This window comes from Borostomias antarcticus (genome assembly GCF_949987555.1).
Source record: "Borostomias antarcticus genome assembly, chromosome: 25".
Lineage (NCBI taxonomy): Eukaryota > Metazoa > Chordata > Actinopteri > Stomiiformes > Stomiidae > Borostomias > Borostomias antarcticus.
The window spans coordinates 5,403,679-5,429,918 of record NC_140258.1 but is presented as its reverse complement, the minus strand read 5'-3'; the positions used below and the strand labels follow the sequence as shown (position 1 = coordinate 5,429,918).

The following is a 26,240-nucleotide window of genomic DNA, read 5'->3' as shown; positions in this document are numbered from 1 at the left end:
GCTTATTTATGGGAACTCAGCTGGTAATAATACAGCAGAGCTGCTGTTGGAGCAGGGGCTTCTGCCATGTCTCCCTCAGCGGGACGCCTGTGCAATCCTCTGACCCAGCATAGTCTTCCCCGTGGACCTGCAGGACCAGAACGCTGCTCCTCTCCTTCATCTCCACAGGAAGGGATTTCTTCACAGGTTCCCGTCTGGTGCTGACTAGCAGTTCTGGCTCTATCTCTCGAGATGTTCCTTCTGGAGGGAATGATATTGACCAATTAGAACAACGGTTGAGCACATGCACTGTGGACCGCTTGCTTTGTAAGCTACCCATAATACTCAAATACCTCAAAATACTTGTGTATCTCTCTGGCTTACTGCTTTCGCTTTCCACAGTGACTAAACCCTTAATGGTAATGGTTATGCCTGCAGAGAGAGGAAGAGGTTTTGATTTAGTGCATGCTGAAGAGCAGTACTAGCTGTGGGTAGCATTTTTATGAATTGTTTACGTCTGCTTTTTTAGACTTGTTTGGCCCTAGCTTCGCATCCATTTCCGTTTGGAAATACATCGGAGTGAATGCAGCTGACGGCTAACTACAGTATAGTTCATTCACCTCCATATATGTCCAAACGCGAAAACAACGGCAGTGAAAAACAATCAGAGTCTGGTAATGATGAGTTTGTAACCCCGATAGTGTATTCAGCCTGTTATTTTGACTATTTCGGTTCTTGAAGTGGTGTTTTTACAGTGAACTTTTAACATTGAAGTCAACGGGCACTTCCGCATCCGCACCCCAGACTGACCAATATGGCTGCCAGGTGAATAAGGTGAAAAGGACGGCCAACTGTGGGCAGAAAGAATGAAACTCACGGCATCTGCTCCTGCAGTCTTGTCTGTGCATGAATAACCATGACATATAGTGAATGTTCTCTCTCTCTTTCTCTCTCCCTCTCTTTCCCTCCCTCTCTCTCTCTCTCTCTCTCTCTCTCTGTCCCTCCCTCTCTCTCTCTCTCTCTCACACACACACACACACACACACCTTCACTTTCTCTTATAGGTGTAGGTGCTGTACTGTCTCTCTTCCTGCAGTGAAATACTCTCCAAATGAGGAATCTAGATTTGTTTTATTTTATTGATTTGCTTGTGTTGTGTGTGTATTTTGTGTACTGTGCATCTAAGACCACAATGGAAATAAGTCTGCAACTGTATTGTGTATTCCTTGAAGATTTCTAATAGAATTGCAAGCCCAAGGTACATTGTTTTTTTTTTTTCAATCAACCGTGAAATACAAAGACTATTTCATGGCCTCCTGTCCTCCAACCCAGGTGGTTTTTTGAGAGGGGGGTTAAACATGGGGCTGGACTGGACTCCATCTTTTTCAGTAACCAGGCCTTCATAAGACCCACTCTGTATGCTCATGGTGGCATTCAACAAGAGGCCACATCTCACTATGCATCTCCCAGGACGCCCCAGTGATCCCTGCCCAGCTGGGGCCCTTACAGCCCCCTCTACACCGAGACCCAGCCCTAGAGCTGAGAGCACAGCAGGGGCCTGGACCTGGAGGAGAAAGAGAAAGAGGAGAGAGCTGAGAGAGACCGTCGGCGACCTGGGGAGTGATGACATCACAGAGCTACTCATTGATCTGAACAGTCTACTCTGTAGAGCTGAGAGACCTTTCCCAGAAGAAGCATAGTTTCATAGTTTACTGTACTACTAGCCTCACCATTGTGTAAAAGTTCTGTGTGTTGAAATATGAGCCCACTGATGTTGTCCCCTGGTGTCTGACCCTGTGAGCTGAGGTTTTACATCCAAATACAGATACATACAGTACATTTACAGTTATTGACATCTATGCATACAATCGACAAACCAAGACATGAATTGCAAGTCATTACCAGTCAGTGTGTGTGTGTGTGTGTGTGTGTGTGTGTGTGTGTGTGTGTGTGTGAAGGTAGAGAATGGAACCATGCATCAGGAAAGGTGGATGGAGGCCGATGCATGTTGGCGGAGGGGTATGAGCAGGAGAGAGGAAGCAGAGCTGAAAGGGCCTGGAATTGAAGAAGATTGATAGTGCAGACAGGGCAACCAGGCTGTGGGAGAATTACAGGGTCTGGGGTGTGAGATTGGCCTTAGCTGTGGTTGGTGTCTGTGTGTGACCTGATGCTACTACTCAGGTAGAGGAAGGATTCTCTAGCTCTTATCGATGGGACAAGCATGGGAATCACTTTGACTCTACTGTGTGTAATCCAAAGACTCCCTTCTTAACTCTTGCTTTATCTCTCTCTGTCTGTCTCTCTCTCCCTCCTTAAAGTCGCACCGAAATGGCAAATGCATTCTGTCCCATTTTGGGTCACATACTTGGTCATAGTGTTCACCTATTCAACGATGTATGCCAAAATGTTTTACAAAATTCTACTTTTGTTGTAATCTTATATCAAAGTATATAATTTCTTACTTCCTGGAAAACGGTAGGTCACGTGCCATTACGACACCAGGTACCTTAGATTTTAGGCCAATAATCTCACGACATCCACCCGTCAATCAAAACGAAATAAATTCCTCTAAACGTTATGTCCCGCCTCAAGAGTTGAATATCCCGCCCGCTTGACTACGTTCCAATGGAATTCGTCTAAACAAATGTCCCGCCCTTGCAGCCTGTTTCAGGTGGAAATACGTCAAACTACGGAAGCTAGATGATTCCTAACATCCATTTCGGTGCGACTTTAACTCTCTTTCTTACTCATTCTCCCTCTCTCTCTCTCTCTCTCTCTCTCTCTCTCTTTCCCTCTCCCTCTCCCTCTCTTTCTCTCTGTCTCTCACCCCCACACACACAATGTTTATTGTCCTCCCAACAACCTTTGGGGTCATATTAGGGCAGAGGACCCATTAGAGCATGCTTGTTGTTTACATGTGTCATTGCACTAATATGATCAGTGTGACAAAAATGAAAACAGTCATGCTGAGTGCAGTCGAGCTCAATCTATTTGTCAAGTTGTATCTTCTAGTTTGACTGACAGAAAACACTTCTCAAACATTTTCACATACTAATTAGGTACTTAAACTATATTAGATCATTCATGTGCTCTGTATTTTATTTTAGACTTGTTATTAAAAGACTAGATGACATCCTGTCTTAAATGCATTCAGAGATGGAAATAGCCAATCCTCCTCAAACAGCCTGATGAGTGATTCTTCCGAGATTTCACTGATTGTCCAGACACTAAAATGTTATTTATTGATTTGTCTTTTATCCTATATTGAATCCACATCCTCGGTTTGCCTCAAACCAAACGAGTGTGTTCATCCTAAACAGTTCGCTCTCGTTGTCTTTCAAATGGAAGAGAGGCACAGACTCAGACAAAAGAGATCTGACTCCAACATTCAGGGCTTTTAGTTACAGACAGCTTTTGTTGCAGACAATGCACCATAGTAGTAGACAAACACAGAAACGGCATTATATAAACTTTGTTGGTTTCATTGATGGGAATCTCTACACGACGGTTTCCAAAATGCAATGTTCCTTTATCCTTTATATGTTATATAGGCAGAACACTTAAAACAGTTCATGTTGCATGTGTCCTGTGTATAACATTGTGCTTTCAAAAGGGGCACATATCTCTAAATCGGACTACTGATGACATGTCTGGATCTTATCACATAAACCAACCAACAGAGGATATATGATGCACTGTCCATCTCAACTACAAGGAAACAGTCAGGTGGATCAAATACAAATAACCTGATATCCGTTCCAGTAAGTATGTCACGCAGGGCTGCCCGTCAGGCCTGTCCTTTTCTCATTAACAATCTTATATGTTAACGTAAATTAGATTGTATGTTTCTAACTGAAACCTGGCTAAATATGAATGGATCAGCAGCTCCCATCAAAGCTTCTCCTCCCAACTACAGCTTTTTTCAGTCTATCAGCAGTGGAAACCAGGCCAGGTCCAGTCTGGCGTATGTGCGTGGCTGGCTTGTTTCTGTTCAGGACTGGTAGGACGGAAGCTAGTCATGCCACTGAAATAGCTGTGAATTGAAATGACATGAAATAATGTCTGATAAATTAAGATAGGTCTTGTCGCCTGGACACATCAGTTCCAATACTTCCAGTGCTAATCCAGCACAATAAGAGCAGGATAGCCAGTCAGCTCATGAGCTCACAACAACTAGCAACAACTTCCATAACATTAATGGTAGCGGTCAGTTGCTAAAGCAGTTACACTGATGATTCCTGTAATTCCTGTAATGATTCCCTGAAGTACGTAGACGGTAATCTCTGAGAATGTCCCGCGTGGGAGTCCAATGCTCTGACTGCTACTCTACTTGTGGAATTTAGGTAAGAGATAAAAAGGTTGGAGTGAAAGGATGAAGGTGTGGAGGTTTGGGGTATAGTCCCATTAAGTCTTCCCCACCGGGTCATGAACCCCGGTCTCACGGGTGGAAGTCCAATGCTTGACCACTACTCTACTTGTGCAGCGGAGATCGGTGTGTTGGTTTTGCTGTCCTTCTTCCAGTCCCTACTGTGGGTTGGGGTTAGAATAAGGGTTGGGGTTGGGACAGGATCTGACCTATAAGGCAAGGGGTAAAGGTTGGAGTGAAAGGATGAACATGTGGAGGTTTGGGGTATAGTCCCATAAAGTCATCCACACCGGGTCTTGAACCCTAGTCTCTTGGGTGGGAGTCCAATGCTCTGACCACTACTTGTGCAGTGGAGATCGGTGGATTGATTTTGGTGTCTTTCTTGATTTTGGTGTGCTAAGACTACTGCCTCTTGTGGTGCCACCAGAGAGATGCAGGCCAGCATTGTCGTGAGTAAGGGAGGGAGGGAGGGAGCGATAACCCGACAAACGCTATACTATGTGCGCTGGCTTCCAGCCACACACAAAAAGGGAGATTAACAACCACCATACGGATGCTCTGAGTAAGTGCAGCCTTCACGTAATGATAAATACTTAGTTACCATTTTTAATGCCAAAGTAAGGGCAGTCTTGCACTCTGTGACACCTATTAAACTGAAAGAGGTTACAGCCAAACACAAAGCTCAATGGAGAATCAAGGAAATTAATCAACTTGAAGCTGCAGAAGGTCTGAGCGTTCATGGAGAAAGACCAAGCTGTAGGTCCACCATGATACTCTTAAAGAACATATTTCTGCCTTTACTAAGGCAATAAGATATGTAAGGAAAGACCACTTCTCAAAATTGATATCTATTAATCAAAATTATTCTAGGGTGCTCTTTTCAACGATCGACAGTCTAAATACTGCCGTAAAAACACCTTCTAACCTGCTCTCTACCTCCAAATGTGAGGAATTTGCTTCAGAGATAAGATAGAGAGGTTGGAATATAGGAGGAGTATCACCTAAGAAAGGCCTAGTCCTACTTGTTGAACCTCTTCCACCATGTAATCTAATGTTCTGATAAGAAGGCAGGGCATTGTTTGAGAAATGCTGAGCAAAGTAATGTCACAACTTAAAGGACAATGCTCATTTTTGACAAACTGGACCTTATTTACGACATATTATAAGACGTTTGACTCACCGAGATCACTTTGGTGTAGTTCGGAGGCATGTAGAAGAAATTTAAAATCCAGCGCGAGCCAGTATATCCATGTAATGGCGGTGGTCGGGGCACTTAGAATGCAGTTTCTAAAAATCTATTTTCTGCCGCGAAACGGTTGTTTTCATCAATCTGTCTTGAGCATTGTCCTTTAAGTCATCCACATGCCCTCTTGATCCTATTCCCACCACTTTTTTCAAAACTATCTTTGACTGTGTGTCAGGACATTCTAGCCATTGTAAACGACTCCCTATTTACCGGTATCTTCCCACCAGCACTCAAAACTGACTTGGTGAGAACCCCTTTCTGAAGAAATGTCCTTAGCAATTTTTAGACCAATCTCCAACCTATCCCTTTTGAGTAAAATTCTGGAGAAAAAAAATAATCTTCAAACAGTTAAATGATTTTCTAGCTGCAAACTGTACCTTCAACATGTTCCAGTCCGGCTTTGGCGCCCATCATAGCACAGAGACAAAGCTGTTAGTTAGTCAAAGCTGTAAATTACCTTAGAACGCTGACTCCAAAGAGCTCTCTGTTCTTGTCCTTCTGGACCTTAATGCAGCTTTTGATACTGTAGATCATGAGATCCTTATTGAAAGACTGGAGAATTGGGTTGGCTTCTTCGGTCCATTCCTAAACTGGTTTAGGACTTGAACGGAGAGGCCGACCCAATTCTGCAGTCTCCAGAAAACAGTTACCATGTAGTGGCCTACCAGGTAGGTAACGTCTCTGTAACTATTTATCTAGTTTATTGTTAGTGTTCTGTTTTTTCCCCCATGCTTAGTGCTCTGTAAAATGTTCTTAGCTAAATCATTAAAACATTATAACTACAGTGTTTTGCTTCCCTCTAGAAAATTAGGGGTAGGATCACCATGTACCCCCCCTCCTACACACACACACACACACACACACACACGCTCTGTTAACTGCATTGTGTTTCCTCTATACTTTATATGAAATGTGCTATATAAATAAAGTTCAATTTGATCATGACCAGTTGGGCAAGTTACTTAGTAAAAGTAATCAATTATAGCTACTGATTACTTTCTCAAAATTGTAAATAGATTACTAATTATGCACTCTCAGATGTAATGTAGTCAGATTACTAAATACTTTACTGAGTTACTTTCTAAAACCAGATCGTTCCTGTCTGAATCCTAGGAGTGCTGATCAAGGATCACGTTTTGCATCTTAGAACATAAAGACACTAGAAAATCTGATCCTACTTTATACCAGCACTCTTGGCACATCTTGACCCTGGTGACATAAGGTGACGTCAGTTCAGCCACGACTGCAGAGACCACATGAATGAGAGCAGGTACGGAAGTCAGTACCTCAAAAGTAGTAATCTGATCACTGAAAATATAAATGTAATCCCTTACATTACAAATTACTGGAAAAAGTAATCTGATTACAGTTAGTCAGTTACTTTGTAAACAGTTACTCCCAACACTGATCATGACACACCCATTTATTATGGATGACAAGCCCTTCAGTTGAAGTCACCTCATTGGTCTGTGGCTGTGATAGAAGACCCATACCATGGTCTTTTTGTTTGGCATGCTCTACCCATTCCGTTCCTGGGCTAATGGTCCGTCACACTCCTCATTTTTCTGCCTCCTTCTCCAGTCTCACGGTAGCTCTCCTCTCTGCTCAGTCGGATGGTAAGACTGACCTGCCCCTGCTACCCAAGACCCTCCAGCATTGTCCAGAGATGAAGTATAGACATCTCTGTCAGTCCTTCAAGGTGGTGGTAGAGGTAGACATATGACATTGGGGATGAATGATTTGGTTGAAAGGCATGGGAACTAACCAGAAGCAGCTCATAGCATAGTTTTACAAGCCTTGGCATCACAACCATAAATTGTGGCTCTGCCAAAAAGACCTTTATAGATGGAAATTAATCACTGCAGAAGGTCTTAGCAGACAGAAAACAAATGTGCATACAGACGGCAGTGGCAGAACTGTTTGCAACCATCACAAACAAGAATGGACTATGATGCCGGATTGGATTTATGATGCTGAGTATGATCTAAGTTCAATGTTATACTTTGATCACAGCTCTGTTTTTTTGCTTGTGTGTGCAGGTAGAACGTTTTTACCTTCATTATATCCATTTACTTTCTTCAAAGTGTGTTTTTTTGTGAGATCATAGCATATTGCTTTCAGCAAACTGGTGGATCAAGCAATATGATGTCACAGGTCCATAAAATACCAGGCTTTTGTTTACATCCTCCACTTCCTCTCACTTTGAGTAATTAAGATGAAATAATACTTGATATTTTGCATACAACCTTTTCAGCGCCTGTATTGATTCAACAAGGAAAACCATCCATGCGGGCTGGAGAAAGGCCCTCCACTGCGGCTGAGAACGAAGAGTATATTCACTCTCTCCAACTGGTAATGTAGATGTACATCGCTGAGCAAATGCCCCCCTCTCTCTCTCTCTCTCTCTCTCTCTCTCTCTCTCTCTATCTCCCTCCTTCTCTCCCTCTCTCTCCCTCTCCTCCTCCCTTTCTCCCCCTCTCTCTCCTAACCCAATGCCCTAGAATTTACAAGAATGACATCATGACATCTATCTCTTCTTGTGTTATGATTTGAACGTCAACAGTAATCAGCATCATCAGGGAAGTTAATAGGCAAATATGTAGAGATTAATTTAATTGTCTTCCATGCTTCTTGCTTCATGTAGTGTATGTGTACACTCAGTAGTAGTGTATGTATACACTTCACATGTCAAATGTTCCGTGGGAACTTTGTGGGATCATTCAATAGTTCAATAGTTCAGTCGTGGTGATAGTTGTACTTTATGGCTGGAGACAAATATATGTACCACAGGAATGTAAAACACATGTTCCATTGGGAAATATAGCAGTTATAGGAACTCCCTATAGTTAATACTAGTTGTGTTTCTCACAGGCAACTGATATGAAAGAATGTTTGATAACAAATATCAAATTAACTGAGCAAATGATTGAATTCATTTTGTGAAAATATTGTTTGAATTTTACATTTGTTTCAAGAGAAACCGTACCAGAAGAAACCAAGAGAATGGTCATGACAGACACCGTCATACTGGAGCTAGAACACAATTACATGCACCTAATATTTGGAGTGCAGGGCCCATAACATTGTGGCTCTATATATGTTTCCTGTTAGACTTGAGATGAGTCACTTTGAAAGCAGGACAATCCAGCTGGATCTTTATCAGGAGGAGGGACTGGAACAGAGAGAGCTGGAGTTCTCTGGATAGTTTCTGTCAAGTTCCATGACAGCAGGCTTTGGTGTAGACTCTGATTTATGATGTTACAGATTATTGGACATCACATATTGTTCCACGTTCCTTTCATGTAGTTGGTTTGTCTGGAAGTGTTGTAATGTTTTATAGTTTTATGTTTTGTGTGGACCCCCCAGGAAGAGTACTGTAATAGATGGTTTGCATCAGCTATGAGGATCCTAATGAAATCCATATCCTCTAATTGTAAGCATAGTGTATGATCATCGTCTACAATTATATATATATATAGCTAGTCTGGAGTTCAAGTGTTATGCCTGGTGTGTCTAATAGTTATCAATGTATGGGAGGTGCTTCTGCAACAGAGCCTTGTACATAAATAGAGCAATTGATCAACCAGAACCAGCCTACATTACTATGCAGTGTACAGTGATGTTTACTCAAATTATAATTGGTTATAAAGTGCAGTGCACAGTGATAGACTGCACTGAGTGGTTTTAGTGCAGTGGTAGCAGCATTCGTATAGATAATGTCGTCATAATCAAGAAATGACATAAAAGTGAACTGAACGATTTGTTTTCTGCTGCTCATTGAGAGGTAAGGTCTACCTCTATAGAAGTCCAGTTTTACTGTACTTCTTCATCAGCTTGTGTACATGTATTGTCTATCCAAAATGCCTAGGTTCTTGAATGCAGGGACACGTTCAATGTGAGCATCCTTAACTATAACAGTAACTAAATCCATGTCAACAGGTTAATTCCTATGCGATTTGGAGAAAAGCACCAGTTTTACCTTCTTAAATGATTTCTGTAAATCAGTGAATGCAGATTGCAGCCTAGAGATTACAACCTTCTACAGCCAAACCTATATTCAATATAACGACAATCACTGTGTTATGATTGTCTGAATTGAATAAAGAGTCAATAAAACTGGACCCCAAATCGAACACTTAAGTTCAGTCTTGATAAAAAAGACACTACCCCTATATTTGAGTTTGTTCAAGATACTGTATCTAAGATATCAAAATTATGTTAATACCCCAAAGCAAAAAAGTCAGCTTGTTATTCATTTTTGATACAATATAATTTTTATTGATCATCAACGTGCATAGGCCTAACTGTTGATCGACGGTTGATCTATCTCAAAAGTAAAATATCAGCATAAACCTAACACTTAATATTCATAAGAATTACAAAACATTTTAATAGTAGTAGACATACTTACATTTACATAAGCTCACATCATATAAACAAATCATGTGAAGTAGTGACATACAGTATTCTTTACACAGGAAACTGCTACAGTAGTCAATGACCCCCAGCTCGTAAACAATAACGGCTGTAATGAAAACAGTTACCAAAAAGTCACACTCATAAACCTCTTCTGTTCCTCTTGCAAAGGATCCGTTTGAAAGACCTCCTGAAGTCTCTGTTGAATATGGTGTATATGACTGGATTCAGTGAGCTGTTGCAGTATCCAAACCAGAAGAAGACATTGAACAGTGTCTGTGGGACACAGCAGGAGTCACACAGAGCTTTGAGACTGTACGTGAAGAAGAATGGGAACCAGCACACCACAAACACGCCCATGACCACGGCCAGAACTAACGTGAAGCGCTTCTCCCTGTTCTGCAACCCTCTCCACCTGCTCACTTTCACACAGGGCTGCGTGTCCCCAGTCGGGGACGGGTTCCCTGGTTTGACCTTGGGCGCTTGGGTCTGTCCGCTGCTCCTCTTCGTTTTGATGGAGCACGGGTTGTTTTCATCAGAAGAAAACTCTTCCTCCAAATCTACTCCATTGATATCTTCTCCCTCTTCCACTCCCTCTCTCCCCTCTGCTCCCTCTCTCCCCTCCTCTCCCTCTCTGCGCTGTGTCTCTGGGGGGTCTGTCTGGACTAAGCCATATTGTCTTTCTTCAGGACTGCCGTTGTCCCTCCTCCTCTCACCTGGAAGGGCTCTGGTTCTTTTCTTGGCCACCTGATAGATCTTAATGTACACCAGGATCATGATCACGCACGGGGCAAAGAAAGATGCAGTGCTGGAGAAGAGGATGTACCACTTCTCCTCGTTTAATTTGCACGTGGGGCCCTCCTCTACTTCGGCCAACTTCTTCTCTACTGAAATGAGAGGCGGGAATGAAATGACAGCCGCCAGCACCCAGACGGTGAGAACCATGCATTTGATCCTGCGAGGTGTCCTCTTCTGGTTGTACTTGATAGCCTGAGTGACGGACCAGAATCTGTCCAGACTAATGGCACACAGATGCACGATGGAGGAGGTGCATAACAGGACATCCAAGGCCAGGTAGATTTCACACCAGACTTTACCAAAGGACCAGTGCCCCAGCAGCTCGTTGGACAGGGAGAAGGGGATGACCAGAGTGGCGACAAGAATGTCTGCACATGCCAAGGACACTAAAAACAAGTTCTGAGGTGCTTTCAGTGCCCTGCTTGTGAACACAGCGATCACCACCAGCACATTGCCTAACACTGTCAAGAGAATCAGGATGGCCACTAATATTGTGAGAGGCACGGAAGTCTGCACAGTGTAATGCAGCCTGCCAGGCCAGGTCCCGTTGCTGCTGTTATCACAGCCCATTAGGACTGACCAGGTACTGTCCTTGTAATGAGGAGAGTTATTGTTCAGTAGTCCTTATTCACCAGTATTCTCCCAAAAAAATGATAGATTCAAGAATAAGGCGGACGTTTTTCATTTTATCCTCTTTGGAATCTTCCCGTAATGTTTTGTCCTGCAAAATATTTATATTTGATTTATTTCTACAAAAATAGATATCCATGCTAAGTGTAACACATCTTCTGGCCCTCTCTGCAATCTTGCATCAAAAATGTTAATCCACCAACATTTTCAGCTTCAAAACTTCCCAAAAGATCATACACAGGCTTTTACAAAACAAAAGCAAAGTTGGATTGCGTCTGCATATTGCATTCTGATCACAGGAGTTGTTGGTAGAGGCAGACTGTTCATCTGGTATTGCAGAGTGGGGTGGGGAGCGCTGCTTTTATTTGGTCTTGATCTTGAGGCTGGCTGGGACTCTTCGATTGAGACAAGTAGAAGCTACACCAGTGAGGAAGAGTGGGCGGGGTCCGACCACTTTTGTAGCATTCGAATGATTGTAGTTCAGAAAAAAGATATGTATAGGCCATATTATATTTTTATATGACCTGTCTAACTGTGCAAGTTTATATACTACATTAACCTACGTCAGACGCTGAATAAAGTACTAGACAATAAAAGCAAGTCATGGTGCACTGCAAATTAAACCAGCAACATAATTTTCATGTAGAAACAAGACAATTTCATCAAGAAAACGTGGCATTCTCAATCCCAGTTGATCGGTAAGCTTTTCTTAACTGGTTAGCGAACAGATCATGGATGGAGAAACAGATAATGTTAGGCTGGTAGCGTAGTCCACTGTTAGATGGACAGAGGTTATGATATAGCCCCATCTGCTGGCGGTATGGACAAGGTACCTCGTTCTGTTGGTTAAATGACCCATGGAGCTATAGAAGTTATCGCGAGAGAACAACCCGGTAGCCATGGAGCTATAGGAACTACCGCGAGAGAACAACCCGGTAGCCATGGAGCTATAGGAACTATCGCGAGAGTACAACCCGGTAGTTGGCTACACATTTCCGGTTGGTTTTGTTGGGAGCGAACGTTTCTGTTGTTGACAATTCACAGAAACAACCGAAGCAAAATCCGAATATTTCATATATTTATTGAATAGCACAAACATACAGAGGTGAGTAAGAAGGCGAGTTGTGATAGTTCTGAAGTTGTGGTTGTATTTATGAGCCACCATCGAACATGCAACGAGAACATGGGTTTTATTGAGGGGATGGTTTCGGCCTGCTAGCATGAAGCTAACAGCAAGCTAGCTAGTTACCACTTAATTGAGCTATATAGGCTAAGTTAGCTCACTATCGATGATCAAGCTAACTAGCTGTTTTTTTCTTGTACTCCTCGTCTCCATAACACAAATCAAAACTAATCTAACAAGTGTACGTTATTTGGTTAGCTAGCAAACTGAAATGTAACGTTGTGACAACATAATTGGGTCAATATCCCTCTTTGTTCTTCCCTCCAGATGTCAGACGACTTGGTGAAACAGTTGAACAGCTACAAAGCCCAGTTACAACAAGTGGAAGCTGCCTTATCCACCGATCAGGAGAATGAAGATCTGCTTAAATTACAGAAAGACTTGCAGGTAAGTGTCAGACAGTCCTACGCCTGACCGGTGTTGGCAACAAAACATGTTATTCCAATAAACTGCAATCCGTTGTTCTGTCCCCTTCGCAGGAAGTCATCGAGTTGACTAAAGACCTGCTGACGTCCCAGCCGTCTGAAGGGGCCTCCAGTGCGAGCTCGGACGCAGCACCCCTGAAACATAATTGGAAAGTGGGAAACCGGTGTATGGCAGTATGGAGTCAGGACGGACAGTGAGTATCTCACACATTATTTCAGTCTACCTTTTATAAGCTTCGCAAGTAACACCTTTTATGCCTTAAGACTGGCCATGTTACCCAGAGCTGCTGCATTCGTGATTGCTGGCCCATATTTTTTCATTTTATTTGAGGATCTTATATCATCAATTGACCCTCTTAGTTAAGAGTATATCAGTGCATGATATCTTGCTCATGAGATGTGCACTATACTTATAATGGTCTCCTGTCAATTGTTTAGTAATGCAGCTGGTGTGTGTGTGTGATGTAGGGCTCGAGTCTTCAACTCGTACTCACCTGCTTACAGCCGTGATTCTTTGACAGGGTGTATGAGGCTGAGATTGAGGAGATAGATGAAGAGAACGGCTCAGCGGCTGTCACCTTCGCCGGCTACGGCAACGCAGAGGTGATCCCACTGCAGAACCTCAGACCATCCGAGGAGGGAAGACACAGCGACGAGGAGGGAATGGGGAAACCCAAATCAAAGTACGACGACACGCTGACCAGCGCTGTGCTCTCTTATGACAATATAAACCAGCGTTGTCTATTCAGAGCCAGCTCCTAAATGCCCTCGGTTGGGTTTGTCATCTTGTCCCGTTGCAGGAAGGAGCAGATAGCAGAGCAGCGGGAGTATAAGAAGAAGAAGGCCCAGAAGAAGGTTCAGAGGATGAAGGAGCTGGAGCAGGAGAGGGAGGACCAGAAGTCTAAATGGCAGCAGTTTAACAACAAGGCCTATTCCAAGAACAAGAAAGGACAGGTAACCAGTCACTCTGACACTCTTATACAGGTGGTACCATCAACACCAGGGTTGTAAGTTGGACAATTAACTCTTAAAATGTGTATTTATCCATTGCTAATTATTGTCCAATGGAATCTTGTGTGTTGCAGGTAAAAAGGAGTATATTTGCATCCCCTGAGAGCGTCAATGGAAAGGTGGGAGTAGGAACCTGTGGTATTGCAGACAAACCCATGACACAGTACCACGACACGTCCAAATACAACGTCAGGCATCTCATGCCGCAATGACCTGATATGCTGTGTTTATGTTTATTGTCCCACTGTATATTAGCTGAATCGGTGCTTACCGTTGTGTTTATATGGTTTCGGTTACTCAAGGAAATGAGCTTTGCAAAGAAATGCCTGTACACCTTTTTTTTTTGACTGATTGGTGTAGTGTTGAGTTGCCTGCACTCTGCCCCAACCAACACCTCATATTCTAAACATGGCATTTGTTGTTAGAATGTTGGATTCAAAATCTATCCAACAGTCACCAACAAACATGGCACCAATCCAAAGTTGGTGTTGCTTGGTGTGGGTTCGATCAGTGTCTAGGCACCCTTATTATAGGAAGGAGAACTTCAAATATAGAAAAATGTCCTCTGCATTGGAAATATTACAGCACGGAGAGCTGTGTCAAGATTGTTGATGAGTTGTCTGATGGTTGGTGTGTCGTTGTGGATATCACAGAGGCCAAAAACAGAACGATTTGCATGATTCAAGCAGCTTATGTTGTTGATGTTAAGATTTGAATCTAGTTTATGACCATTTTTCTCTTATCTGATAACTAATAGTGAACGTTTTTAAAGAAATTCTCAGTAGGCTGATTTTACATTTAAGTTGTGTCCAATTACCAGTCAGATATTTATTTTTTTCAGATTTCTGTCCCTCTTCCTTATTTTGGCCCGAAAGTTACTTTTTTCAAATTGGGACTGATTGTCAGTACTCAACAGGTAGCAGTAATGTCTTTTGTACCATCTGTATTTGGTGACGTTGCTATGTATATTAACCTTATGTCACTGCTGTTGATATAAGCTTCTTTTTTCAAATAAAATCAGGGATGACTGAGTTGTGGTTTCCCATTTACTGAAAGATAGAGAGGGTCAGTTATATGGAGAATACTGTTTACTGAAAGATAGAGCATCTCACCTATATGGAGAATACCTGTACACATTTACAGACAGTTCACTCTAAATACCAAACATTTTTCCAACCTTGACTTATAGCCTAGATGATTCCCTGCTTGTTTGTATTCTAGCTTATGACTACCATGGCCAAGAGATCCCATTCAATATGTCAATGTACTGCAATCATTCCTCTTTATACTTAAAAACTGTCTTCTGTAGGCATTTTATATGCAACCTTCCATTGTTATCACATACACTTTTGCTGAGATGCAAACTTGATAAATGGGTTATAGTACAATAAAATAACTTTTCAGGGGAGTGTGAGGAGTGGAAACACAGAATACAAGTCCTGAGTTGACTATTCCATGGGGGTAGGCTTCTGTATATACTGTGTTGAAGCGACATGATGTGAAATGTATCATATCCGCAACTCTGCCTCACATTGGAACAGCTGTAACACATAAAATAAAGTGCAAACAACAACAATAAAGATGTTCAGACTAGGTTTATTGATCAAGTTTCCAGGAACCAGAACACAATATAAGCAGGGGACCAGCAACATGTCACCTATGATGGCTGATTTAGCACAAGAGAAAACATTCTGTTTGCTCGGAAATTCTTCCTTCGTACAAGTCTTTCATAGTGCATTTTACTTTTTTTTCAAAACACTTGACATTGAAGAAAGACTTGAAACTTAGAAACGTGTGCAAGAGTCAAGTTAGCCCTGTTAAGACACATTTGGTGGTGATGTGATTTGTTCCAGGATAATATGGGCATGGTCATATACTGAAATGTCTTGTTTGGTTTCTTGGAATAGATAAGCTAGCAGTGCATTGTGTTCAAGTGTGTATTATTTGTGGACAATTTGATTTCAAATATAGGACCTCAAATAATATACAGATATAGGGTTTTAACTTTGGAATGCCCTTCAGCTGTAATACAAAGCCACTATACACAGGTGTAGTTGAAACCATATCAAGAATTGCAGTTCTGTTCGGAGTGCTTTAGTGTTATTCATGCTACAAAGACATTTTGAGGACTTGGGCATCTCTAAACAGGTCAATCCAAAGCACATAGGCAACAGAATTGGAGGCTACATTCAACACACATGCACATTACTTATTTGTTCCATCCATTACAATCATTTTCTTTACAAGTGATAATTTGTAATCAATAAAGCCATTGTAGTTACATACAAAACTAGAAAGTTTAATTTGATGCTGGACGGACAAAATTGTGGGCCAAAAACAGCCAACATTAGAGTCAATGAAATTGGCAATAAGTGTTATTGCTTTAGACTTGTGCTTGGTCAAGTGCAGGATAGCTTATAAATTACCGACTAAACATAATATTGGTTTCAAAATTTAAAGGGAGTGGGTATCAGTGATGCATTGAACATGTTCTTGCACAAGCTTTGGTGGGGGTACCTGTCTAATACTCACTGATGCTCGGGAGCCTAATAAAAACAGCTGGAACCAAACTAAGAAAAAATTTAAACTGCCAAGTAATTTCTTTTTTCATTCAAATTTCAAATTCATTCAAGCAGGACCAAGACATACAGCACAATAAAATATAGCAAAAATAAATACTAAATATTCAAATAAATTAGAATGATAGATGATCTGGGCCCACTGTTGGGGTATGACAGTGTTCCAGTCAATCAAAGGATTCTGCTTAGCTAGGAAGGTCCAGGCTGGATGCAGAACCTACAGGTGGTTCTGAGAAGGAGAATAAACCATCTTGGAATGCTGACATAGATGCCATGGACACTGGCTTGGTGACTGACAAGTTATATTTTCTCCCCTGTTGCTCAATGAGAGTTGTCTGTTGGGGACATCCAGCGAAAGGGACACCACAAATGGAGTTGCTTTTGTCACTGGTAAGCTTCTGGCTGGTTTTGTGTGGTCTTTGCGCTGGTTTTAAGATAATAAAGGTGGGGTGCAATAGCCCTCGTCACTGGTAAGCGTTTGAGTGGTCGTTGATCCTCTAGTGCAGGTTTAGGAAAGGACCAGTTTAAACTAGAGCTTTAAATAAATCCGGCTGGTAATATTGAGGAAGATGCTAGTCTTAGACTGCAGATACATTGATTTGGATTAGTTCTTAGGAGATGACGGTTTGTTTTAAACTGCAAGTGAGATTTAACTTTCAAGGGTTGAGGGGCTACATCTGGTACTTAGCAGAGGTCCAGTTTCAAGCCTGTGCATGGTGTTGGTGTTGAACTTAAGGCTGGATGAAGGGTAGTTTCAGTTTCACTCTGCAGGGGGAGACAGATGAGATAGGCTGGTTTGTTTACTCTGCAGCAGGAGCGTAGAGTTGTAGCCTGGTCTTGGGAGGAGAAAGCCAGGTTGGACTGCAGTAGAAGACGAGGCTTTAGGCTGGTGCTTTAGGTGGAGAAGGCCAGTTTTAGACTGCAGGTGGAGTATCCCTCATCACTGGCCAGGCTCTGCCGGCTGCTGTGGTCATCCAGGTCACTGCAGCCGCTGGTACTAACACTGTCCATCTCTGCATTGGAGAACTCAGTGCTTTCCACGTCCACCTCGATCTCCTCTGCTCGACACAACACAAATACACACACACACACACACAGACATTAAACACACTTTCCATCACAATTCGGTGTATTGTTGATTACAGACAGATTCGCTTTGTGACATTGGCATCCCTATCCGAGAGACGCTGGTGGCTCACCTCTGTCCGAGTCCGAGTGGTCTAACCTCCTCAGAGGCGAGCCCAGGCTGTCCATGCGGAGTCTCTCCCTGTCTCCAGGGGTCTGCAGGTGAGCCAGCTGCCTCTGGAGGTACCTCCGCTCTCTCTCCAGGGCCTCCAGCTGGTGCTGACTCCTACGATCCATCTCCTCGAGTTTCTGCAGAGGGAAGAGAGAAGGAGAGAGACAGCCATCAACACGATTTCCTCTCATGGTTATAAATGCTAACATTCATTTCTGTTACTTATTAGGCGCGACACATTCCATCAAACCAGGGGCCTCATTTATAAAGATTTCCACTTTCTGCGCAAACCTTTGGGATTGATAAAAAACAAACGGCGGAGAATCTCGGAGAATGTGTGGTTCTACACGCAAACTGAACCATGCATACGCACATTTCTGGAGAAATGACAAACTGCAACTCCAATGGCAGAAGGATGAAACTCGAGAAACACTTTGAAACTGATACCATTGTTTGTGTTAAATAAACAGGCATTACTTCTCATGTATTATAGAGCTCCCACATGAATATGACAAGACTTGAATATGATGAGACCTTGTAAGAAGGGGTTTATGTCAGCAATTCTGAAGCAGAAGCACAGAGACAGTATCCTAGCGTATTGTTCTGAGAAGTTTGACTGTGCTAGTGAATAAATATGAGGGTGTGTGAATGTTTTTACGAATAAGCCAACTGTCTATTCATGTCCTGCATGTTGTCACTATGTTGATTTTACTGACTAACGCAACGTCCCCATCAAGAGGCCTGCTATTTTAAACCTGCTCTACTCAGATAATAGACAAACAAGATTTAGGATAAATCGGTTTTTGCCAAAGAACCCCTCAAATATGTTGTATAATTTAATCAGGAATCATATTTAATTGGATCTGTAACTACATGTATTAAACAAAACTTGCATGTATTAATATGAGTGTGTAATACATTTCATAACATGAAATTAAATCCACCTTTATTGACATAGGCTGTATGTAAAAAGGTGGATTTCATTACCATGAATGATATTGTGAACAGAAGGAAATTACATTGAAAATGATGCCATTCTCGATGCCTCGAGCATCGAGCGCAGCTTCATATCTGTTACCACAGTGGAGCAGATGGGGATTGATCCCACGATCTTTGGTTTACGAGACTGACGCCTCGCCACTTGTTAGCCCACGTCTTGCTACAGCCTCCTCTACAAGAATTTCTATTTCACACTGGGGATCACCATTGTTATAATGCAGTCAGAATGGAATGGATGAATGCGACATTTCACTGACCATTTATTGGCAATTGTAGGCATTAAAAGACGTGCGCTCACGTGAGCCAAGTTTGGAGTTGATTGTGATTTATAATGTGGAAACTGGCACGGGATGTGTGTACACACTGTGTTATAAATCTGAATATTTCTGTGGGGCTAGAAGTCCGTGTTACGTCCATACACAAGCCTGTGACGTGAATCCTCCGCAGAATCCAGGAATGAGGAACAAACGTTGAGATGGATGTTAAGCTTGAATAATCATAAGTGAATCCCTTCACATCAGACTGTGCTATAAATACGCAACGGCAGTAGTGGATAAGTAATTCCTAACATTTTTGTTCACCAGCCAATTGTAGAGCAGGATTTAGTGCTGGTAGAAAAACAAGGCCTGCAGCTGTGCATGGGAGGGCCGGACTCGCAGGGCACATTTCCTTTCTCTCACTAGCATATTTTCATTACCTCGTGTATAATAATTCTCATTTCATAAGCATTAACATTTAATAAGAACGGATCACATTTCAGATAGTGTTTCATTTTCTAAAAGAGCATTGTGATATTGTATTAGAAAACTGACATAATAATGGCCCTCCATAACAACTACTGAAATTGTGTGAATGAGTAAGTAATCATTCCCAATGGCCTTCAACAAAGGCTACTTCACTTCTTACAGTAATGCTAACTAAGGTCCATGGTTAACACTGTCTGGGGAGGTGGGGGCTAGTGACTGGGGGGGGGGGGGGTAGTGATAGGGGGTAGTGATTGCGGGGGTGTAGTGACTGGGGGGGGGGGGGGGGGAGTGATAGGGGGTAGTGATTGCAGGGGTGTAGTGACTGGGGGGGGGTAGTGATAGGGGGTAGTGATAGGGGGTAGTGATAGGGTGTAGTGATAGGGGGTAGTGATAGGGGGTAGTGATTGCGGGGGTGTAGTGACTGGGGGGGGGGGGGGTAGTGATAGGGGGTAGTGATTGCGGGGGGGTAGTGATAGGGGGTAGTGATTGCGGGGGTGTAGTGACTGATTTGCAGGGTTGAGTGGATTGTGTTTGTGTGCTTGCTGAAGCAGGTCATGGGAGCCTAGAGCTGCCTGCGACTATCCATGGAGGCCTCCATTAAACCAGTCTCCAGATCTCATGACAGCCTTGTTCTCATGACAACATACACGGTTGGTGTTGACTACCCTACCTTGATGTGTGCTTTGGCCTTGTTCAGCAGCCCCAGGGTCGTGTGCCGACTGCACTCTGGGCCCAGGGGGATAAGAGACTTTAACCTCTCCAGACACAGTCGGAGATGAGCTCGTCTGAGACACAGAACACAGAATAGAGAGAAGGGGCCATTGATTAGTTAAAGAAAACTAACAAAGCACATCTACAGGATATGGTATGGTAAAAATCAACACAATACAATTATGTTGCAATTGACTTAGTTTGACTTACTTTGTAGCTAAATGAAGAACTTCCCAATACCCGCTTTATTAACAAATTAGTTTATCCATGGACATTTGAGTTATATCAGAAGAACCATTGAATATGTAGCCTGACACTAAGACTGAATTGCCATTTAGTTTCACTTCATTATTCAGTCTGAACAGGCTCCCATTGCAGCAGTTTTTCAAGATTGGCTGCCGAAGGAGTCCTCGGTGATAAGTTCATCCCCTAACCAATCACGTCATGCACTTTCATTCTGTCATCGCATTCAAGCAGTGCTGATGGGCTTTGTTGGAATTCCAACTGAAAAATCACTCTGGATGAGAGCCTTTCCAGACCCTACATCACTCTGGATGAGAGCCTTTCCAGACCCTACATCACTCTGGATGAGTGCCTTTCCAGACCCTACATCACTCTGGATGAGTGCCTTTCCAGACCCTACATCACTCTGGATGAGTGCCTTTCCAGACCCTACATCACTCTGGATGAGTGCCTTTCCAGACCCTACATCACTCTGGATGAGTGCCTTTTCCAGACCCTACATCACTCTGGATGAGTGCCTTTCCAGACCCTACATCACTCTGGATGAGAGCCTTTCCAGACCCTACATCACTCTGGATGAGTGCCTTTCCAGACCCTACATCACTCTGGATGAGAGCCTTTCCAGACCCTACATCACTCTGGATGAGAGCCTTTCCAGACCCTACATCACTCTGGATGAGTGCCTTTCCAGACCCTACATCACTCTGGATGAGAGCCTTTCCAGACCCTACATCACTCTGGATGAGAGCCTTTCCAGACCCTACATCACTCTGGATGAGTGCCTTTCCAGACCCTACATCGCATTTAGAAAATTTGGGAATTCCAATTCAGGGTCTGGAGCCAGGATAGTGAATATGGTACTTTCAGCTATACAGAATAGTTATTAGCAGTGGGCTTTGCACCCTTAAAGGAGCATGGCACTATAATAATAATAATAATAATAATAATAATAATAATAATAATAATAATATAAATAATAATAATAATATAAATAATATAAATAATAATAATAATAATAACAATAATAATACCGCTAATCATAATAATAATAAAACAATCAATCAATCTGCAGCAGCAGAGCCATAAAGTGAGTTCAATTTGTTCTAACAATCTTAATCCTGCTTTATTGCAAGCATTGCAAGTCGACCATGACAAATGCCTCCTCCACCATTACTTATGGCTGGTCCAATCACAGAGCTGCTGAGCTCAGCCTAACTCTCAGAGGCCAGGCTCTCTCAGTCCGTGGTTTTAATGCCTCATATGAGGGAAAGCCCTTTGCTTTCAAATAATGCATATCATGTAGGTCATGCTGTGCTGTCATCACCACCTCTCTGCCATTTTGTAAAGAAAAAAGGTCCAGTTTGTTATGATGTGCTTTCACTACCCAGGGGCTATCCTCTCATCTATGAGCTACGTGTTGCTCTGCTCCTCCTCAGGCCGCCTGCTCAATGCAGATTAGCGTGTGTCACTCTATCTAGGGTTTCCTGACATGTGCTTCTCATTTCACTCAAACATTCAGCAATAGGCTGCTTTTCTATATTTAGCAAAGCTTCAATAAATGTGCTTTCTGAAGTGGAAAAACAAGTTTATCCTCTCAAAGGACACCCTGGGCTGCACTTCACTATGTTGGATTTGACTTGCAAAATAGACCCCATGATCCTATTCGACAGTGGTCACATGCATATGTGTATAATATCTGTACAAACAGGCTGTAAATGAAATGGTTGATGGTAAAAGGAGTGTTGTTTAGAGGAGCAGCCACGATAACACTGTGTAATGTGGCCTTGTCACATTTTATACTGGTGGGTCAATATCATTCAGCATGGTGCCAGGATCTGCAGAAGAGTGAAGCCTCTAGGGTGCTTTGGATAATCAGCTTCAGGCTCCATTTTGAAAAGACAGCTGCCTCTTGAGATACATAGCATAGTCCCTGTGAGCTGCATGTCTGCAACACCGGGAATGCAGTAGTTTCCATATCCCTGCATCATTTGTGTTATAAACGTAGATAACCATTGACATCTAAGTCTCTTTTTACTCACCTATTCTTTTCCAGTTCATTGTGTGCTGACCTGTGCACAAGAACATAAAACATTTCAGAGTACAGCAAATTATATTACAATGCAGTCATTGAGGATACCTCTTTGAATGGATAGTTCACTAATTACCATATAACTGTAATAACACCAGAAATATAGTATGATTATCATATGGGCAGCAGGAAGAACCTACCTGTTGTGAAGATTGTCAATTTTTTTATTCTTAAATTTCCGTTGTCTCTGATGCGTATTCTGTGTTGCAGGGTATGTCGACGCATATCCATGTTCACATTCTGTTGATGAAAAGGACCATTACATATTACTTGAACTGTATCAATATTCACTAGACAGTATTGGACAAGTAGAAAGGCTACATGTTTCATTCACATTTAATGTTTCAGTTAATCCAGTAGCCTAATTTATGATAATATCACAGAGACAGACATTACACAAACACACAGATCATAGCCCACTCCCTTTTCTTATGCAATAATAATTCCCAGCAATCATTGCATAATACACAGTGAATAATCAGGAACACGCTGAAAAGTAGCCTAGATATTTAAACTGAGGCCATTCAATCTCTAGCCTACAAGCCCCAGAATCCGTCTGGGAGTCAGACCCAGTAACATGCGACGTCGTCGTTGAACCTGTGTGCGATTGGTCAGTTGCAAGGACTCCAGACCAGGGCATGACTCTTGTCCAATCAAAACGTTCAGATCTACTCCATGTGGAAACCATGTGAGCCACCAAGACACAAGGAAGCGCAAGTGCAACTAATATTTGGCTACATTTAAAGTCGGAATGAAGATTGAATTATTATCCAAACGTATTTCTCTGCATTTCTTCCGTGTTCAGCATGGTTTATTTACATTATACCTCGCTCTTGTTGGGAATGGCTATTCATTTACCTATGCAAGGCACAGAAATTGACAGTCATTCTTCTGATATTGAATGAAAAAGTAAATAAATATAGGCTCATCGTCATACAATTGTGTTTAGATATAGGTTAATTAAAAGCCCTAACACGCAGGACCTAAATTGAAAATTAGGTCAATGTGCAGAATGGAGGTTGTCTTTCTGAGCAATATAGCCCACATACAAGGTTAAAGACTATTCTAATCATACATGTTATTTACTTAGTTAGTTAGTTATTTGTTTATTTATGTTGTTAGTTAGTTATTATGCCAGATATGTCTACATAGTGTCTCCATTCGTCGTCGTCCCTGAATAGCCTGTCACGGGCTTGTTTTGTCATGCGTATTTTGCAGTAGGGGCAATCCAAAATCATAAATTACGCTATTAAGCATACTTTCATACATTGCATTTCATATGCATTTCAAAATATTAGATTTTAATCGCTTTGGCAAATGGGGTTAAAATAGTTTTGTTACACAATTCAATCAGTTTGAGTTATTGTTTTACTGTCGACATTTCCTTTGCGCGTCTATTGTCGTCTTCGCATCTATTGTTGTCTGCTTGCCGAGTCTACGTCTGGTGACATTTTACTTACTTCCATTGCTCTTTTCATTGTTCTCGATATAGGTTGCTGCATCCAACAGCACTTGGACGTTTTTCATAAAAGTGTCGATTTGGTCCATTGCGGAACATTTGGAGTATAGGACGTCGTTGAAAGAATATCCCGACATCTCGCCAAAATCCTGTTGGTCCATGGAGGTATCAGACTCCAAAAGGGCCTCTTCGGATTTCAACTCGTTTTGCTGTCTCATGTATTTAACCATTTTCCTCTTAGGTTTAGGCTATTTGACAATTCAGCTGGACTCTTGTGTTCTGGTCTGTGCACTGTGCAGAGAGAGAGCTGAACTGGACTGTGGAGGATGGAATCGCAGTCCTTGGCTTGAGCCACTTGCCCTACTTGGTAGCTAATCCCTCCCACTAACGCATGCACATTGCTTTCATTGTCAACGGTCTGGGCTATAATAGAGGCTCATTAGCCTAACATTATAGCCTACAGCACGAAACAATATATTGCAGAGTTAACACAGTAAGCTTAACACGCCATCCTTTGAACATTGTGCTTTGAACTTGGAAATTCACCCTAATAGTCACACTTGTCATTCTTGATGCTGTATGTTTTGTATGCCTATTCCACTGGTTAAAATGGTTGATAGGCATGAACCAGCTATTCTGCAAAAGGCCTGAATAAATAAGTGAACATAATGCCTGAGGCTGTTTGACGATACGGGTTCAAGCGGATCAATAGTGTGACCTGCTAACCAAGGGCAAGGCAACGCGACCTGTTCCAAATGACCCCCCCCCACCCCACCTCCCTCCTCACAAAGTGCACTGTCAGGCCTCAATCGCTTTAATGCAATGGGATGTAATGCAGCGCACAGCTCTGTGTTGATTGTTCCTGCAGGGACTTCCTTTCCTCTTGACAAACAAACCCCTGAGACTGTCCCCTAATGCACGACTGAACTAGGACGCAACCTGAGATGATTTGCCCACATAAAGACCCATTGTTTTCTCCACAAGGGCGACCATTCTGAAGGTCCGGTCACTTCAGCACCCCCTGTTGCTGCTGTAGGCTAGTTTTAGATCAGAATACATTTTATTTGCCATGGTAGTTTGACATACTAGGAATCTGCTTTGGTCAGTTGGTGCAAAACAATGATGGACAACATTAGACAGGGTGCAAGGACAAGATGGGACGGTGAAAATGAACAGTGTAAAATACAATATACCCAATGGTATGTGATTAGTGTATATACAGTATGTGTACAGAGATGTGTGTTTTTTTTATCTTTTTATATGTGCAGTGTGTGTGATATGTGTGTGCAGTGCGAGCCTATGTACAGTCAGACAGTACAGTCAGCGGTCGTGTCCAAGTAGCGCGAGGGGGACAGAGGGGAGTCAAAGAGGACAGAGTCAGACGGGGGGACATGAGCTGTATTCATGAGAACAACAAACTGGCATCAGTGACATTAAATAACGTGTATAGAGAGCAAAATTGAATTCATTTTAAGTTAAGAGAGCTTTGGGTTTGTTTAACGTTGAGGTCCAGTGACAAACGTGTGAACGGTGCAACGCTGCTACGCGGTTTCACCAGGAAATAGGCCCATGGTAGTGGACTGCTCCAAGTGCTAACATAAGGGGCCACTTCCAAACACGTGGATGAAAAACATTGATGAAAAGGATATCATGAAATGATCATATATTTCACCATCTAAATTGAAACCCGTGGATCCTTAGAAAAGCTAACCTTCATTTCTAGTCGGACGGTCCATTAGCATTGTACCTTTGACTGATTAAGAAGTCATTTTTCTTTTGTCAGAGAAGCGGGGAGGAGGACAGAGGGTAGAGGGCCAGCCTCCGGGAGGGCGGCCATGCGTGTGAGACTGTGTTGTGCCTCTCAGACAATGGGTGCAGATGGCGGCCTGGCTGCAGATGTGGCCCGGTCTGTAACGGACGCCTGTGAGACAGAACACCCTCCCATGGAGTCTATTTCAGCTGCCTGGCAAAGGCTGACACACACACACACACAATGAGACAAACGAACAGAATGAGACAGACAGACAGACAGACAGACAGACAGACAGACAGACAGACAGACAGACAGGCAGACAGACAGACAGGAAGCAGGCAGACAGACAGACAGACAGACAGACAGACAG

The 26,240-nt window shown here is 42.6% G+C and overlaps 3 protein-coding genes across 3 annotated transcripts; 1 reads left to right on the top strand and 2 right to left on the bottom strand.

Annotated features, from left to right (window-relative positions):
* Nucleotides 1-10,148: 10,148 nt before the first annotated feature.
* Nucleotides 10,149-11,375, bottom strand: LOC311326086 (alpha-2A adrenergic receptor-like; the record flags this gene model as incomplete). The annotated part of the gene is made up of 1 exon (XM_084458926.1): nucleotides 10,149-11,375. One exon carries the CDS (start codon nucleotides 11,373-11,375, stop codon nucleotides 10,149-10,151), a length of 1,227 nt encoding a protein of 408 aa, XP_084315052.1.
* A 1,058-nt stretch (nucleotides 11,376-12,433) lies between these two features.
* Nucleotides 12,434-15,318, top strand: smndc1 (survival motor neuron domain containing 1). The gene is made up of 6 exons (XM_084458944.1): nucleotides 12,434-12,540; nucleotides 12,886-13,005; nucleotides 13,098-13,237; nucleotides 13,565-13,726; nucleotides 13,844-13,997; nucleotides 14,129-15,318. Exons 2-6 carry the CDS (start codon nucleotides 12,886-12,888, stop codon nucleotides 14,264-14,266), a joined length of 714 nt encoding a protein of 237 aa, XP_084315070.1. The 5' UTR covers nucleotides 12,434-12,540; the 3' UTR covers nucleotides 14,267-15,318.
* A 376-nt stretch (nucleotides 15,319-15,694) lies between these two features.
* Nucleotides 15,695-24,386, bottom strand: LOC311325823 (max-interacting protein 1-like). The gene is made up of 6 exons (XM_084458615.1): nucleotides 24,119-24,386; nucleotides 22,799-22,898; nucleotides 22,609-22,638; nucleotides 20,286-20,400; nucleotides 17,833-18,007; nucleotides 15,695-17,691 (listed from the first exon to the last, which is right to left on the bottom strand). Exons 1-6 carry the CDS (start codon nucleotides 24,345-24,347, stop codon nucleotides 17,528-17,530), a joined length of 813 nt encoding a protein of 270 aa, XP_084314741.1. The 5' UTR covers nucleotides 24,348-24,386; the 3' UTR covers nucleotides 15,695-17,527.
* Nucleotides 24,387-26,240: the final 1,854 nt, after the last annotated feature.